Source organism: Anas platyrhynchos, chromosome 21 (genome assembly GCF_047663525.1).
Source record: "Anas platyrhynchos isolate ZD024472 breed Pekin duck chromosome 21, IASCAAS_PekinDuck_T2T, whole genome shotgun sequence".
Classification (NCBI taxonomy): Eukaryota; Metazoa; Chordata; class Aves; order Anseriformes; family Anatidae; genus Anas; species Anas platyrhynchos.
The window spans coordinates 17684629-17698750 of record NC_092607.1 but is presented as its reverse complement, the minus strand read 5'-3'; the positions used below and the strand labels follow the sequence as shown (position 1 = coordinate 17698750).

Genomic DNA, 14122 nt, shown 5'->3' with positions numbered 1-14122 from the left:
GGGCACCGAGGCTGCGGCCCCCAGCCAGGCCCGGCCCGGCCCGGCCCTACCGGATCGCGGCCCCGGTACCGGCAGCAACCCCGGGGGAGGCCTCGGCAAGGCCCCGGGGGCTGAGGCTCCGTCTGCAGCCGAGAGGAGGCGCCTCCGGGTCGCGGGGCGAGCTCCGGGCCCGCTGTCACCCGAGGGAGCGCTGCAAGGCTGGGGCTGTTCAAATAGTTTATTGAGTGTAAAATAAAGCTTCTGGAAACTGATGTAAATGCGTACAAAAATGGGGTTTGTCTGTTTGTGTGAGGAAAAAATAATCAGTCCTGGGAGGTCGTTGTTGGAAATAAAGAACGGCCTTTAAAAGCGTGACTTCCTCTATTCCTCTTCCCTAAACAACCCCGCTGTGAAACACGAAAAATGAACAAAAATGTGAAATGAGTGGGGAAGGGACGCGAGGCTCGGGGCTGGCAATGCAAAGCAGAGGGGCTGAGGGCAGTGACAGCTGTGGGCGAGGCGGAGGTGCTGGAGGGGAGCAGCCCCGGAGCAGGGCCCAGGCTCCAGGGAGGGCTCCAGGAGGCTTTTGGGGGGCAGAGCGGTGGGGTTAGACCCGTCCCATCGCTAAAAAGCTAAAAGTACGTGCTTTTCCACTCCCTGAAACACATAAACACGTGCTGCCCTCCTTGCTGAAGTAGCTCACCAAAATTTGCACTCAACAGATAAGTACCACAAAAAAAAGTACCAAAAAAAAAAGTAAAAAAATAATTAAAAAAAAAAAAAAAGCAGGGCTTTGGGAGAGGCTCATTGCAGTAACGCTTCAAGCCGAACTCCCTGAGGCAGAGACGAGCTGAGGTGCCGCAGGGCAGCACCCGGCAGCGATCCCTGGGGATTTCACCCTGGGGATTTCACCCTGGGGACTTCACCAGCGCAGGGGTACGGACGGCTGGGTTGTGCGGGTGGGGGGCACTGCACACTCAGGGCAGGGCAGCTTTTCAGCGAGCACGGTGCAGCACAAGCACCTACTTCTGCAAAACAGCACGATAAGATCTCAGACGGCTCAAAAAAAAAACAAATTATTTTTTTTTTCCTCTGTAGCCGAAGCAGCCGTGGCCACAGCCCTCCTCGCCTGGTGCTCCCACGGCAGCCGGACACCCACCAGCAAGCTCGGCCCGGGGGCTGCTGCCCCGCGGTCTGGCACATGCAGAAGGCACAAGGCACGGCCCTGCCTCGCTCATCCCCGACCTGGAAGCCCTGGAGGTGGCCGGAGCGCTGCTTCATTGTGCCCTTGCTCCTAACCAAGCCTCCTCAGGAAGTCTTTGGTTTCTGGGCCAGGCCAGCAGACGAGGAAGGTGTGCGCAGATCAAGAGCAGGACAGGGGAGAGCAGGGTGCGTGTGCTCGCTGCTGCTAACACGGTGCAGGGCTGGCTGGTTTTTGTTCCACCAAACTTTCCGCGTTACGGCTGCTGCTGATACTGGCCCTCCGTGGCGGTAAAGAAATCCTCCAAAATACTCTGCGTGTACTCGAAGGTGGGGCGATCCTCCGGCCGGGTCTTCCAGCACCTCAGCATGATGTCGTACAGCTCCTCGGGGCAGTTCTCCGTGCGGGGCATGCGGTAGCCACGCTCCAGGGCCCGGATCACCTCCACGCTCGACATCCCTGGGGAAGTGGAGCAGAACCGGTGAATGTCCCACAGTTGGTCACTGATTGCTTTAAAAGGCAAGGAAGAAATAAAACCCAACGCCTTCCCTTTGGCTGCTGTCACTAGGGAGAAAAGGAGCAGGGGAAGGGGAGCCCGCCAACAACTGTGCTGGTGTGACACTTGCTGCATGCGGGTTTGTACCCGTTTGAGCAGATCAGATGGGAATTGTAATTGTTTTGTGTAAATTCTCCCCAAATAAAGGCGGCGTTTCTCCATCTGCTGAGTCTCTAATGAGCCATTCCTTCCAGCATCACTGATAAAAACACGTCAGTGCCATGGCAGGGCCCATCCTTCCCTCACAGCCCTTTAAGCCACCCCACATCCTTCACTGACCGCCTGTGGCAACGCCCTCGCGCAGAATCATTTTCCATTGAAAAAAGGCACCAGAGAATTAGTTTACAGTGCAGGGTGTCTCCTAATGATGATGATTTACAGATTGTTTGAGCCTTCCCAAAACACCTGGCCCAGCTACCAGCCCTGAGCTCCTGTGCTCCTTCCAAACTCGCTTAATCTGCAGCACGGGTTGGTGGGGTGCACAGATCTGTGTGCTGTCCAGAGACCTTCCAGCTCTGCGCCCAGTGTGAGGTTCAAATTTCCTGCCCTTGCCTCTGCTCTCACTGACCAAACCTCACGGAGAAGCAGATCCCACAGCTGGGGCCCGGAACACGGAGCACATCTTTTGGCAGCAGATTAGAGGGCGCATTTCGGCTCCATACCTGGGTACGGGATGCGCCCGTAGGTAATGATCTCGGTCAGGAGGATCCCAAAGGACCAGACGTCTGATTTTATAGTGAAAGATCCGTAATTGATGGCTTCTGGTGCAGTCCATTTAATGGGAAACTTGGCACCTGGACACAGAGATCCAACGAGAAGCGTGAGCTATCACCCAAATGCTGAGAAACTCGTAGTGAAATATGGGGAAGAAGAAGCAAACAGGAAGGTGTGAAGCAATGCAAATGCGAGGAGCTCCCACTCGTCTGTCCATTTGTGCAGTACGTCCCTCCCTGAGCCCTGGCTGCCAAAGCTGCGCATTTTAAGTGGCTTTAAGGGAATCCCACAACCCTTCAGCATCTCAGAAAGCGGGCAGAATCCCACAGCCGCTCCCCTACCTTCCCGGGCCGTGTACTCGTTGTCTTCAATGACCCTGGCCAGGCCGAAGTCTGCGATCTTGCACACCAGTATTGCTGACACTAAAATATTGGCAGCCCGCAGGTCTCTGTGGATGTAGTTCCTCTTCTCAATAAAAGCCATTCCTTCTGCAATCTGCAAAAAGCAGAAAGAGAAAAAGGCAAGGGGGCTGGCTGAAATAACATAAAAAAAATAAAAGTGGCTGTTGCTGGGAATGGAAAAAAGCTGAATTGCTTCTGGCAGGTACAAGAGAAGCTGAGCCGTGGCAGAGCACGGGGCGGCCACAGTGGAAACGAGATCGGCTGCTGCATGGGGACCACTCCCAGAGCAGGGAAACCCTTGAAAGAAATCAGGTTTTTGGGTGGCCAGGCCAGCACAACACATTTAAGGCCACACGTGAGAAAAGCAGCAAGAGCCCAGGTCTGAGGAGCTGGCACCGGTCAAGGCGCAATAGCTGAGCAAGCCTCTCTGCCCAGGGGACAAAAATTGATTTCCAGGGCTGCATCTCGAATCCGTCAGCAGTTAGAGCTTCTCTGGGCAGGACAGAAAAGCCCCGCGATGGTCCCTGGGTGAGGACAGGGAGTTACACGAGGGCTTCGAGAGCAGCCCGAAGTCAGCCCCATCGTCGCACCCGCAAGGCTGGAGCGGGGCAAGGTGCAGAGCCCACGAAATACAGAAGTAAAGCGGCACGGCGAGAGCGGAAGGATCACTTCCAGGGCCACGGGGGGTTTTGCTCACAGTGACTCAGCCCCAGCCCGGGCACTGGGCTCACCGGCTGCTGCCCTCATGCCGGTGCTGGGGGCAGATGGCTTCACGCCTGCCTCGCTGCTCGGCACAGCCCCAGCTGGCTCCAGGAGCCGGAGACCTGGTTCTAAACCTCCTGCTCCTGCTCAGGTTCCTCCATGAATTATTTCACCGAGCTCAGCTCCGTGGTCACTGGCTGCGGCCGCCGGCTGCGAGCACTGCAGAAGCGGCAGCGACACGACAGTGGTTGCACAAATGATTGCACAGGCGAAGCGAGGTGTACGAGAGCACACTCAGCTGTACCCAAAATCAGCTCCTGAAAATATCCCCGACACTATTTTCACCGAGTACCCCTTCCTCTCCAGATGCCTTCCCCCAGCCCACGGCAGGAGGATGATTTTGAGTGTCGTTACTGCCATAAAGCTCCCACAGGCAGTGCCGTGGGGTAAAATAGCGCGTTACGATCCTTGTAGTGTCCCCGTGGAGGCTGTCCCCTGGGCTGCATCGCACCGAGCACTATTTTCAGGGAACTGTCACACCAGGACCGATGCACACAAGGCCACAGCTTTGACCCTGCTGCTCCCCGGGGAGCCCACGCCAGCCCGAGCCGGGGTGTCCTGGAGGCAGCACCGTGCAAACGAGGGCAGCCCCGGCCCTTCACCCCGTGGCTTCCAAAAAGCAGAGCTGTGCTGCGGGCCCCTAGGGCTGTGGGGTCGCTGGGCAGAGACCCTCGGCCCTAAAGGAGGAGCCTTCCCAGCTCCCAGGAGGGTCTGCGCTGCTTTGGGGTGCTGGGCACAGCCCGGTGCTGGCTGCAGCTATTGGGTTAACGGGGAGGAAGCACAAACTTCTCCTTTCCTGCACACCTGCTCCCACACCAGGAGCACGCAGCGGGCTGCCTCGCACGGCACCGTGACCCCCACCAGCCCCCTCCCCACGTTTCCCAGCCTGTCCCCGGGGGGCTCTGCAGGCAGCGAGGTCTTCCTACCCGAGCTGCGGGAGGGCTGCTCTCAGACTGCCCCCAAAACACCTGGAGAAGAGCTCTGAGGGGGATCTGAGGGGCTCGAGCTCGGTTTGCAAACCCCGGGGTGCCTGCAGCCGGCCCCGTGTCCCAGGAGCCGGAGCAGGGAGCCAGGGAAGGTCTGTGCCCTCCTCACCTGGGCAGAGAAGTCGATCAGCTTCGGCAGCGGCTGCTTGTTCCCCTCCTCGCTCTTCAGGAAATCCAGCAAGCTCCCTGCGGGCAGGCAGGGCGCGGGGCTCAGCTCCTCCAGGGCTGCGATGCTGCTCCGGGACCCTCTGGGGCTCCCCATCTCCAAAACCCACCCGCAGACAGCACAGATCCCACCCCGTCCCCTCCTCCTCCTCCTGTCCCCATCCCTCCTCCCCCAGGGCCGTCCCCACGTCCCCCCAGAGCCCACGTCTCCCCCCGGGGATGGGGAGGGCAGCACCTTTCTCCATGAACTCGGTGATGATGTAGATGGGCTCCTCCTTGGTGACGACGGCGTGCAGCTTCACCAGCTTGTCGTGCTGCAGGGTCTTCATCAGGTTGGCCTCCTCCAGGAAGGCGCTCACCGACATGCTGCCGGGCTTCATGGTCTTCACCGCCACCTTGGTGTGCTTGTTGTAGGTAGCTGGGGGGGGACGCAGGGTCTTCCCCAGGGTGCCCAGCCCTCCCCAGGCACTGGGAGCACTGGGAGCACTGGGCTGTGGTGCCAAACCCCCCCTCCTGCAGGGAGAGCTGCTGTGTGGTGCCTGGAGACCACCCCCAGCCCCGAGCTGTCCCCGCGGGAAGGACAGGGCCACCACTACTTCCCAGTGCCCCTCTGTCCCCCCACCAGTTTTTTCCTCGCTGTCTGCTCACGGGGCACTCCCCCCAACCCCGCCGCCCCTCCACCTCCTCTCCCACCCCTCGCCCTTCCTCCTTCCCCATCGCCTTCCTCCTCCTCCCAGCTGCCTCCCCGCTGCTCTCACCCATCCACACTTCTCCGAACTGCCCCGCTCCCAGCTTCTTCTCCAGCTGCAGAGACTCCCGAGGGATTTCCCACGCATCTTTCTCCCAGGGCTTCTGGGGTTTGGGCGTGCAGCAGGGGTAGGTGAGCTTCTGGCACAGCCCGTCGCTTTGCCCTGCCGGGGAGCAGCCAGTGCCATCAGCTGGGCTTCGTGCTCCAAAGCGCAGAGCCCACCACGACCCCCATGGGTGCAGGGCACGACCCGGTGTCAGACACCAGCACCACAGCCTGGGACATGGCACAGCCACAGGGATGGGCAATCTGCAGGAATTTTGGGCACCGCCACCCGCTGCTGCGGCACCGCGAGGAGAAGCCGAGCGGCCGCACGGAGCCCGGCGGTGCCGGGTAGGGTCGTGCTGGAGCAACACCCCCAGGGCTCACCCTTGTAGTGCTCGACCAGCTCCTGCAGCGTGTCGAAGCTGCTGCGTGGGGAGATGTAGAAGCCGCCGCTGTCCAGCGTCCGGATCTTGTAATGCTTCACGCTGCCTCCCTGCAGGGTGTCCCCGTCCCGCACCGACAAGGAGTAGCAGCCTGCTCGGGGAAGGGCATGGGGCAGTGCCCCCCCCGGCTCCTGGACACCCGTGAGGGGTCCCAGCACCGCCCGGCAGAGCCACTGGAGCAGCTTTGTCCCCTCCTTGCCACCGCCACCCCCTCACCCCCAGCATGGGGCCAGGCTGAGCCCCAAACACCAAAGGCAGCCTCGGAGGGACCGGGCGCATCCCTGGACCCCGGTTGCTGCCCAGCAGCAAAGCAGAGCCCCCTGGGGGGTCCTGAGCCCCTCACCCATGCAGATCTGCACAAGGGAAGCCCTCCCAGGGTTGTCCTCCCCCTGTGGGGTCCCTCTCGGTACCTTTGGTGGTCTCGCTGTCCCGTATCATGAAGGATCCGACCACGTTCCCAGGGCCCAGCAGCAGCCGCTCCGCATCCTTCCTGCTGATGCCCTTAAAGAACCACCTGGGGCAGGAGCAGAGCACACAACGACCTCCGTCAGGGACCAGAGAGCCAGGGCGGTGTGGGCTGGGGGGGTTTTAGCCCCCGCCACGGGGGGGGGACACAGGGCAGGAGGGGATGGCCACAACTGGGCAATGCGGGAGCTGCGGGACGGGCTGGCCCCGGGGGGGATGCTCACTCTTCTGTCTCCAGCGAGTCGGCTCGGGCCACGTAGTTGCTGGGGATGAAGCCCTCGTGCCCTGTCACCAGCGACCGTGCCTGCCACCACTCCCCCTTCCTGAGGACAAAGACGGCAGCGGGTCAGTGCTGGGCACTTTGTGCCAGCGGCACCCAGGGCGCGTCGCGGCGCTGGGCTCAGCGGGGAGCGAGCTGGAGGTGGGCGGTCACTGGCACGCTCCAGCACGGAGCAAAATGGGCAAAGTCCAGAAAAACAGCGAGCAGGGCCACACGAGCCTCCAGGACACCCTGCGGCAGGGGACACTTACTCCTCCAGGACCTTCAGGCGCTCTCCCTTCTTGAAGCTCAGGTCCCCGGCGTGCAGCGCCTCGTAGTCGTAGAGCGCCAGCACCACGCTGTCCCCCGGGCCTGTGGCGAGAGGGGCTCCTGGGGACCCGTCCCTGCGATGGGACCAGGTCCCTGCCACCCCACAGCACGGCCGTGCCATGCTCGGAGCGAGCCCAGAGCTCCCAGGCTGCCAGGTCCAGCTGGGCTCCATCCTGGGCTGAGGACCGGCTGCGCACCCCCCCAGGACCACTCATACTCACCATCCGCGGGCAGGGGCACGGCGCTGCAGGCGTTGTGCTGGAAAGGACAAAAAAAAGAGGGGGGGCACGGGTGGCAGAGACCAGCACCCTGCGGGGGTCTCGGCACCGCACCAGCATCTCCCTGTCTCCCTCCCCAGCACCCTCATTTTTCTCTCTCTTTCTCCATAATTCCTTTATTTCCACCAGACCCTGTGCTCCCACCCGGGTGGCTCCAGGGCCGTGAGACCCCCTCCCCGGTGGGGGCACAGCAGCTCCCACTCACCTGCTTGTTGTCAGCCGTGGGGTCCCTGACGTAGCGGCCCAGCTGCAGGCCGGGCTCGAGGTCGGTTTTTATCACCTTGTCTTGGATGTCAGCTTCCTTCGACCTCACGCAACCCATCCTGTGAGGGGGGGGGGCAGGGGAAGTGGAGCCGTTGCGACAGAGCGGAGAGCTCAGCGCCAGCAGCTCCTGCCCACGGGTGGGCTCCGCTCCCCCAGCCCCACGCACAGCACCCGCACCCGCTCGGTTGGAGCCGTGAGCAGCTCAGCAGGGGCATCAAGGGGCGAGAAGGAAAAGGGATCTGCTGCTGCAGGAGGTGAATTTGGGACAGGCTGGGTGCCATGGAGCAGCTCCGCAGCTGCTCCCCAAAAAAGTTTTCCCTGCCCGGGGTGCTGGGGCTGAGCTCTGCAGCAGGGAGGCGCCGCTCCGGTGTCACCTGGTGCTCGGAGCTCAGCAGGGTCACCAGCACTGTTATTCTTTTTTTCTTTTAAAGAAGGGAAATGAAAAGCGGTTCAGCCCAGGACAAGACCACATCCGAGAGAATGGCTGAGCTGTGGGCAGGGCCCCACCAAGACCTGGGGATGGGTACAGAAGGGTGGCCAGGGCCAGCAGGGTCCTGGGGAGCTCATCCAGGCACTGACCCCATGGGGTGGAAGCCCAGAGAGGCCGGGGAGAAGGCGAGAGGAGCCCTGGGTGCTGCTGTGGGCTGGCACCCCTCAGCGCAGCCCCCCAAAATGCGCCTTGAGGGGTGAAGCCACCACCAGCGGGGCAGCCACCAGCCCAGGATGAATCCAAGTGCTCAGCTCTCCCCAGCTCCCCCAAGGAAACATCAGCAGGAAAACGTGCTGCCAGAAGCAGCAAGCGTGGGAGAAACCCCCCCAGAGCAGACACTTCCCTTTGTCCGGTGGAGACCTCAGCACTGGGGAAAGGAGAAGGGTGCAGGCGGTGACAGCGAAGGAGGAAGCAAACGGCCCCCGCGCTGCAGGGGACGTGCACGGCACTGCCTTGGTCCCACGGCCCTCGGGGGACCACCGCTGTCACCTCCCAGCCCAGCCACCGTCACTCCTCGTCCTTTCCAGTGTGCCAAAGCCTTCACCAGACCCCTCACCAGGGCAGCAGCAGAGCCGACAGGGGCAGGGAGCGCGGCCCTCTCCAGGAGGACACCCTGGACACGGGCACTGGGACCAGTTGCTGGTGAACCCCGAGGTCCCAGTGCTGAGCAGGAGCCGAGCATCCCGTGGCCCCCAGCCCTGCAGCAGCCGGGTGGCGAGGGCTTCCCTGCAGGTTCTGGCAGCACTGGGAGCACTGGGAGCTGCTCCCTGGCACAGCCTGGGTCCCGCAGCTGGCCTGGCCGTCCCCGAGCACTGGGGACACTGGGGACACTGGGGACGGGAAGTGGCAGAGGTGTGAAGGCGTGGGCACACCGCAGCGCAGCCGCCCACGGCCCCGTGTCCTCGCTGCTGGGCCGGGGGGTGGCGGGGCCCCGGCAGCCCCCCGAGAGCCCCACATCGGGCGGCACCTCCATGGGGTGCACCCGGGGCACCCCAACACCACCCCAGCCCGACCCTCCCCGCACCCCGGTGTCACCTTCCCACCCCTCCGGACATCGCATCCCCAACCCGGGACCCCCTCCCGGAGCACCCGGGGACAGAACTGGGACAGAACTGGGCCAGACCGGTGCCGGCACGGTGCAGGACCCCCGCAGCACCGGCTGTCCCGGGCAGGGACCGGCCACTTGGGCAGCCCGGTACCGGTCCCGGGAGCTCCGTGCGCCCTCGCCAACCCCCCCCCGGGGCTCCGCTCTCACCTCGCCCACCGTCCCGGGGCACGTCCCGGGCCCCGTCCCACTCCCGGTCCCGTTCCCGGTCCCGGTCCCGCTCCCGGTGCCGGGGCTGCCGCCGCCGCGCTCAGCTCGGGTGCGCGCCGCGCCCCGCCCCGTCGAGGCCCCTCCCCTCCCGGTAACGCCCCCGCCCCTCCCGGTAACGCCCCCGCCCCCCCGGTAACGCCCCCGCCCCTCCCGGGTGCAGGCGGCCGGAGCGCGACCCCAGCGCTGCGCCCCCGTGGAGCGGGGACGGGGACACCCGGTGCGCCCCCCCGGGCCGTGCCGCTCCTCTCCCGGCCCCGGTGTCCCCGGGGCGCGGTCCCTGCTGGGCTCCGGCACCCCGAGCGCCCCCGAGTGGGCTGGGGGCGACGGCAGCCGGGGGCACCGAGCTGTCCCCGCCGTCCAGGATTTGGGCACAGCGCTTTTTGGGGACAGCTCTGCGGGCAGCACGGCCCCTGCTGCTGGCCCTTTTCCCCCCTGTCCCATCCCGGTCCTGCCGGGGGGGTCCCCGGAGACGCTGCCCCGGGACAGCGGGACGGTGGCTGCTCCCATCCTGGGCGTTTAATTGCGATCTGCAAAAATTACAGCACGGGGGGCTGCTGGGGGGGCAGCGCGGAGCCTCCCGTGGGGGGACAAAGTGGGGACAATGCCAGGCGTGGGGCTTCAGCAGCCCCTCACAGATAGTTGTCCTCTTCCTCCTCCTCCTCCTCCTCTTCGTCCCGCGCCAGCGCCTCGATGTCGTGGGTGATGTCGGTGATCCTGCGGTTGAAGGACTCGGACTCGGAGCGCAGGGACCAGCTGTCGTAGCTCCGCACGGCCGAGGCCGAGGTGTTGCTCATGCTGCGCTTGATGCGGCCGAAGCTGTCGGTGAGGATGCCGCCCTCGCGGATGCCGATGCTCTCCAGGAAGGTCTCGAAGTACCCGATGTCTTGGTCGGGGATGAAGGGCCTCATTCCTGCAGCAGGCGCCGTGAGGCTCGGGGTGACCGTGCCCGAGGGGTGCCAGCCGACCCCATCCTGGGGCAGGGGCATACACAAAGCAGCGGGCACCCAACACCCCCCAGCACACACCCAGGACCAGCTCCCCATCCCCAAAAAGACACCCGGACATGGCCAACACGATGCAGTGACCCATCGCTGGGGCTGCTCGGACACCCCAGCAGCTGGGGGGTGGGCACCCCTGCACTCACCCAGGAGCAGAAACTTCCTCCGGTCCCCGTAGAGGCGCAGGAGGTCGGCGCAGTACTCCTGCACCGGCGTGCCCAGCCGGTACTCGCGGAGCATCAGGGCGAACTGCTGGATCTCCTGGGGTGACAGCTTGTTGCGCAGCTGCGGGGACACGGGGACAGTTCGGGGGTAGGAGCAGCGCACGGCCCCGACCCCATCACCCCGCACCCGGCCGGCTGCTCCCCGGCACCCGGAGAGGAGCGGGGCCCCCCCCTGGCACCCTCACCGTCACCATGTAGTCCTGCAGCTGCTCCAGCCCCGCGCTGCTCTGGTCGCTGCCGCTGCAGGCGGTGGCCAGGCTGTGGTGGGACCGGTGGAAGGAGGGCGAGGAGGCCCCGCTGTAATACGCCTCGAACGTCTCGGAGCCGTTGCTGCGGGAGGAGAGGGGCGGGGAGGGGGTCAGCAGGTCCATCGGGCTGGGCTGGGGGGTCTGCAGCTGGGACGGGCACCCAGCACGGGGACACCCGGGGGAAGCCGGACTCACAAGGAGCTGCAGCAGCTGAAGTCGGCATCGTAGCCGTACGTCCCGTCCGTGCGGCAGCTTTCACCTGGGGAGGGAGAGCCCAGTGAGAACCAGGGCAGGTCCCCCCCACGCTGTGCCCAAGCCCCCCAGCCCCGTGCAATCCCACTCAGCATCCCGCACCCCCCCCAGCCACTCACTCCTGCTGGAGAGCCAGGGCCGCGTGGGCGTGGAGGTGTAGTGGTACCCGGCACGGTCCACGCACTCGATGCTCTGATCCCCGTAAATGATCTGGAAAACCTGGCAGATGAGCGCGCAGGACTCCTCGGCGGCATCCTGCAGGGGATGAAGGGGGGAAGAAGAGAAGGTGGGCGCATGCCAGGGGGGGTGGGCACGTGCCGGGGGGGGGGTGGGCGCATGCCAGAAGTCTGGGCGCATGCCGGGGCCGCTCACCCTGTTGGGCACGGCGAGGATGACGAGGTTGGAGTAGGCGTCGGGGCAGGGCTGGGGGTCCAGGGGGTTGCTGCCGGCGTGCCGCCGCTCCCAGCTACCGAAACCAGTGCCACGCTCCCAGCTGCCTCCGGTTGTGCCGGCTCGGCGCCGCTCCCAGCTGCCTCCGCAGGGCTGCCGCCTCTCCCAGCTCCCCGAGGGCCGCCCGCGCTGCCTCCGCTCCCAGCTGCCGCCCCGCCGCCGCTCCAGGCTGCCGCCCTGCCGGCCCTCCTGCCCGCCCCGTGCCGCCCGCCAGTCCAGGCTGCAGATGGTGTGCCGCCGCTCCATCGGGCCCCCCAGGCGCCCTGGTTCTGGCCACGCGCCCCCCGGACGCTTCTCAGCCGGGGCTGCCTCCGGCACGCCAACCGGGGTCGTCTCGGGGTGCGCTCCGGCAGGGACCGGGTCCACTCCCAGGCCTGGGGGCAGCAAGGGGGGGACAGGGTGTCAGGGTGGGGGCTGTGATCCCCAACGCACCCGGCTCCCGGTTCGGCCCTGGAGTCCATCTGGGTGGGAGGCAGAGGGGCTGGGGGTGGTGGGGGGATAGGGGAGGCCCAGCGAGCTGGGGGCGGTGGGGCTGGGTGGTGGGGGCTGTGGTGGGGTGGGAGAAGGGGGATTAGGGCACAGCCGAGGCTGGTGGCTGAGCCCAGGGTTGGGGATCACAGCACCGGAGCCCCTGCGCCCCAGCTGGATGCACACGGGGGGGGGCACTTCCAGCATCATTTCCCACCACCATGAAATGCAGCCGGTGCTGGGAGCGCATCTCCCACCCCGGGGGGGGGGCACACACGGGGTGCTCGGGGTCAGCCCCGTCGCGCTGGGACCCCGGCAGGGCGCCCGCACCCGTTTTGAGGATGAGGAGGTGCAGGGCGTCGTCGCGCAGGTAGGAGGCTGCGGCGATCTCGTGCGTGGGGATGCGCAGGATCAGCTCCTCGTCGTCGCGCCAGGTGAGCAGGAGGCAGCGGGCGGACAGGCTGAGGATGCTGTCCTGCTCCGGCGTCGTCTGCAGGGGCAGCTCCTTCAGCTGCTGTGGGGCAGAGAGCGAGTACGGGGTCGGGGGGGGGGCACCGGTGGCACTGGTGGGACGTCCCCGTGGGGTGCCGGGTGCCCTCTTACCCTGGCGGTGTCCAGCAGCTGCAGCACCTCGTCCCGGCTGGAGGGGTTCAGGGATGCTGTCACCCAGGTCAGGTGCCCTAAAAACTGGGGGGGGGCAAAGCCCCAAAGGGTTTTGGGGAGGGCAGGGGGGAGCCCTGTGGGTGGAAGGCCAGCCCTAGGGGGCACTGGGGTTGGGGCTTTGCGTCCTCCCACCGCCACGGCCCCCTGCACCTCCCTGGGGTGGGGTGGTGGGGAGCCTGCCCCCACCCCAACCTGCTCCCCGCTCCTCCTCGGGGGTTTATCCAGGACAGGAGGGGGCCAGAACCCTGTGGGTGGGGGCCTCCCGCATGGCAAATGGGGCTGCTGATGTCCCTGGGGGCCCCCCCATCCCGTTACCTTCACCTCCTTCTCCACGTAGTCGTGCAGCAGGATCTGGGGGTCTATCAGGTAGTCGGGGGGGTAGAGGGGCACCGAGTGCAGCGGCCGCCGGTAGACGCTGCTGCGGAGAGCCGGCTTCCGAGCCGCTTTGGGGAAAACCAGCCGCTTGATGGGCGACACGAAGCCCTGCCAGGGACAGCGGGGTTTGGGGGCACGTCACCATGGTGGGGGGGCACCCAGCCCCGGCACCGCACGGCTCCTCCTGGCTGGGGTCACCAAAATCTGCGCCACCCGGGGGCTTGGCCCCAGGGGACAGCAGGTGGGGACCCCCCCCCTCCATCTCCCCCATCTCCCACCCCTCGTCCCAGGCACCACGAGCGCTGTGGGGTTGCTCCTGGCCGCCCCGCAGCCCCCGAAATGTGCTCACCTTCTTCCCCCTCTTGGCCTCGCAGTCCATGGCGCTGCCGCCGTCCTCCCCGTCCAACGCCTTTGTTGTTTTCCTGTGTCGGAAACTCCACCAGGACGGCTCTGATGTGAGTTCCTGCCCCGCCGGGGGTGCTGGGCTGGGCTGGGCTGCGCTGGGACGGGACTGGGAAGGGACTGGGACTGGGACTGGGCTCAGACTGGGACTGGGACTGCGGTGGAACTGGGACAAGACTGGCACTAGGACTGGCACTGGGACTGGTGCTGGTACTGGGACAGGGCTAGGACTGGGTTGGGACCAGAATTGGGTCTGGGGGTGCCTTGGGACCAGGCAGCAGAGCAGCCCCAGCCCCTCGCTGCCCCACGGCCCCACATCAGCCCCCTCCCCATGGCCTCACTGGGGGGCTCCCTGCCCCTTGCTGCCCCTGCCCTGCCCGCGAGCGGCCCTGCCACGGGGAAAAGGCTCCGGCTGGAGCCACGCAGCAGCCCCTAAACCCCCCCGATCCCACAGCTGCCCATGGGGCTCGGGGCTCCCCCGTGGGTCTGGGGGCTGGATGGGGACCAGGGCCTCCAGCAGGGCGGAATTTGGCCTGGGAGAGCTGGGGCTGGGGCCGTGTCCGGCAGTTTCCTCCCCGGCACACCGCATCCTGCCCGCGCACCCCTTCCCTGCCGGGGGCCCTGGACCTCCACAACCATCC

General features: G+C 65.6%; 2 protein-coding genes across 2 annotated transcripts; both read right to left on the bottom strand.

Moving 5' to 3' along the window:
* Window positions 1-203: 203 nt before the first annotated feature.
* Window positions 204-9486, bottom strand: HCK (HCK proto-oncogene, Src family tyrosine kinase). Its single transcript, XM_027472764.3, has 13 exons — window positions 9342-9486; window positions 7538-7655; window positions 7276-7312; window positions 6997-7096; window positions 6690-6788; window positions 6411-6514; window positions 5942-6091; window positions 5523-5675; window positions 5000-5182; window positions 4709-4785; window positions 2792-2945; window positions 2399-2530; window positions 204-1639 (listed from the first exon to the last, which is right to left on the bottom strand). The coding sequence occupies exons 2-13, from the start codon at window positions 7652-7654 to the stop codon at window positions 1437-1439; spliced, it is 1509 nt and encodes a 502-aa protein (XP_027328565.1). The 5' UTR covers window position 7655; window positions 9342-9486; the 3' UTR covers window positions 204-1436.
* Window positions 9487-9915: 429 nt separating this feature from the next.
* Window positions 9916-14016, bottom strand: CCM2L (CCM2 like scaffold protein). The gene is made up of 10 exons (XM_072026497.1): window positions 13429-14016; window positions 13020-13187; window positions 12645-12728; window positions 12372-12555; window positions 11496-11947; window positions 11243-11378; window positions 11067-11130; window positions 10809-10953; window positions 10546-10684; window positions 9916-10311 (listed from the first exon to the last, which is right to left on the bottom strand). Exons 1-10 carry the CDS (start codon window positions 13456-13458, stop codon window positions 10031-10033), a joined length of 1683 nt encoding a protein of 560 aa, XP_071882598.1. The 5' UTR covers window positions 13459-14016; the 3' UTR covers window positions 9916-10030.
* Between the last annotated feature and the right edge of the window lie 106 nt (window positions 14017-14122).